Below are 1774 nucleotides of genomic sequence, written 5' to 3' on the forward strand. Positions count from 1 at the left end.
ATATATATATATATATATACTCTTTTATATCCCCTATATAGTTATGTTTTACGTTCTAAGTTCAAATCGTGCCGGTGCTGACTTTTCTTTTCATCTTCCATTATCAGCAGCATCAGCATCATCATTTAACAGCAGTGACAGACAATAACAATCCTCTTCCACCCATTACAGATTTATAATCAGTTGTGATCTCGCGGTCGAGTGATTAGCCCTGGCCATCGGCACAATTTGAAACATTAGGGAGAATTTGAAGTCAGAAAAAGTATTTTATTTTATCGGCCCTGGTTGGATGAAAGGCAAAGTTGGACTCGATGCGGCTTGAACTCAAAGTACTGAGATCCAGAACAAATACCTTGAAGCACTTTATCCAGCAATCTAACGAATCTGCTAATTTGCTACTCTCAATCCTTCATACGATAAATGAACGGACCTTCCAAAATGTGGTGTTAAAACATAGAATAAGGTTTTTGATCCAGAACGTTAAACTTAACATGCAAGTTGACAAAAGCTACACAAGAAGTGGTAGTGGTTATAATGGTGGTGGTGGTAGTGGTGGTGGTGGTGGTGGTGGTTTTATATGTTGTTGTTTTATTGCTCTTGATATTTCGTTTTTGTTCGTTTGCTTTTCTTTTCTGTCACAAATCTTCTTCGCTGTGATTTCAGTGTTCTGTTACATGTGGTAAAGGCTACAAAAGAAGACGTGTCGATTGTATGCAAAAAGTGAACAGACGGTGGACGGTGGTGCCTGAGACTGTGTGTTCACACTCCCATAAACCTCAGTCAACCAGAACATGTAGAACCCGCAAGAAATGCCCCAAAACTAAAAAGTACCAATGGGTGGCCTCTGCTTGGGGTGAAGTAAGTAAATTTCTTTTCTTGAATACAAACACACATACAAAAAATCACAGCCATATCATGTATATATATATGAATACTTATATAAATAAAATACACAAACTCACAATATATGAATGTATACACACAAACACAGATGTATATTTACTGTTGAAAGCGTCTGTTGATAACAACGAAGTTGGCCATACTCCGTAAAAATGTACTTAACGCATGGGAAGTAGAGTTCGAGTGATAATTTAATATGATTAGAACCTCCATCGGAGAAAGTTTACCATATATCTGCACGTGTATGCGTAGTCCTGGGCAAGATTTTTGTAGGGGAGAATGATAGTCGCCTATGCATGCAAGTTTCCTCGCTCTCCACATCACTTAGGGCAAAGGCCACCGTGTTAAGCCGATGCAGCTTCGCATCAGTGTCATCACGGATTTTCTTGTCACAACAGAAAGAGCTAGAACAGATGCCGCGGGACATCACACCCAGTTCTCTCATCCTTAATTCATCACCAGATTTTGGTATTGGGAGCTACACCAATTGCCGAACTGGTTATCACAACATAGTCCCGAAGGTTCCACCCTCCTTATTGAAAATCAGAACTACGTGCTACAATGTCTAGATATGAAACGCATACAAGTTTTTTAATATCTTGTTAAAGAAACCGAGAAATCCACATGACGTGGCTGCAGAAATATTAAAAAGGCAGCTGGATAATCTACTATCTGAAATTCATGATGAACCATCATCACGGCAAGAAACGTAGCTGAGGACAGCGACATCAAACTCCTTCCTTCACCAAAAGTTAAGAACTGCAGGAATACCACTTGCGTAGGTGGAGCTCCAGCATGGCCACAACCCTTGCGTAGGCACTAATAATAAATATATATATATAAATATATATATATATATATATATATGTATATA

The 1774-nt window shown here is 38.8% G+C and overlaps 1 protein-coding gene across 1 annotated transcript in view; it reads left to right on the forward strand.

Moving 5' to 3' along the window:
- The window catches only part of LOC106871402 (A disintegrin and metalloproteinase with thrombospondin motifs 16), a 164846-nt gene that overhangs the window by 148606 nt on the left and 14466 nt on the right, over nucleotides 1-1774 (forward strand). The window contains exon 22 of the mRNA XM_052967174.1: nucleotides 664-858. Within this exon, the coding sequence (XP_052823134.1) occupies nucleotides 664-858 (195 nt within the window). The remainder of the gene's footprint in view (nucleotides 1-663; nucleotides 859-1774) is intronic.

This window comes from Octopus bimaculoides, chromosome 1 (genome assembly GCF_001194135.2).
Source record: "Octopus bimaculoides isolate UCB-OBI-ISO-001 chromosome 1, ASM119413v2, whole genome shotgun sequence".
NCBI classification, from domain to species: domain Eukaryota; kingdom Metazoa; phylum Mollusca; class Cephalopoda; order Octopoda; family Octopodidae; genus Octopus; species Octopus bimaculoides.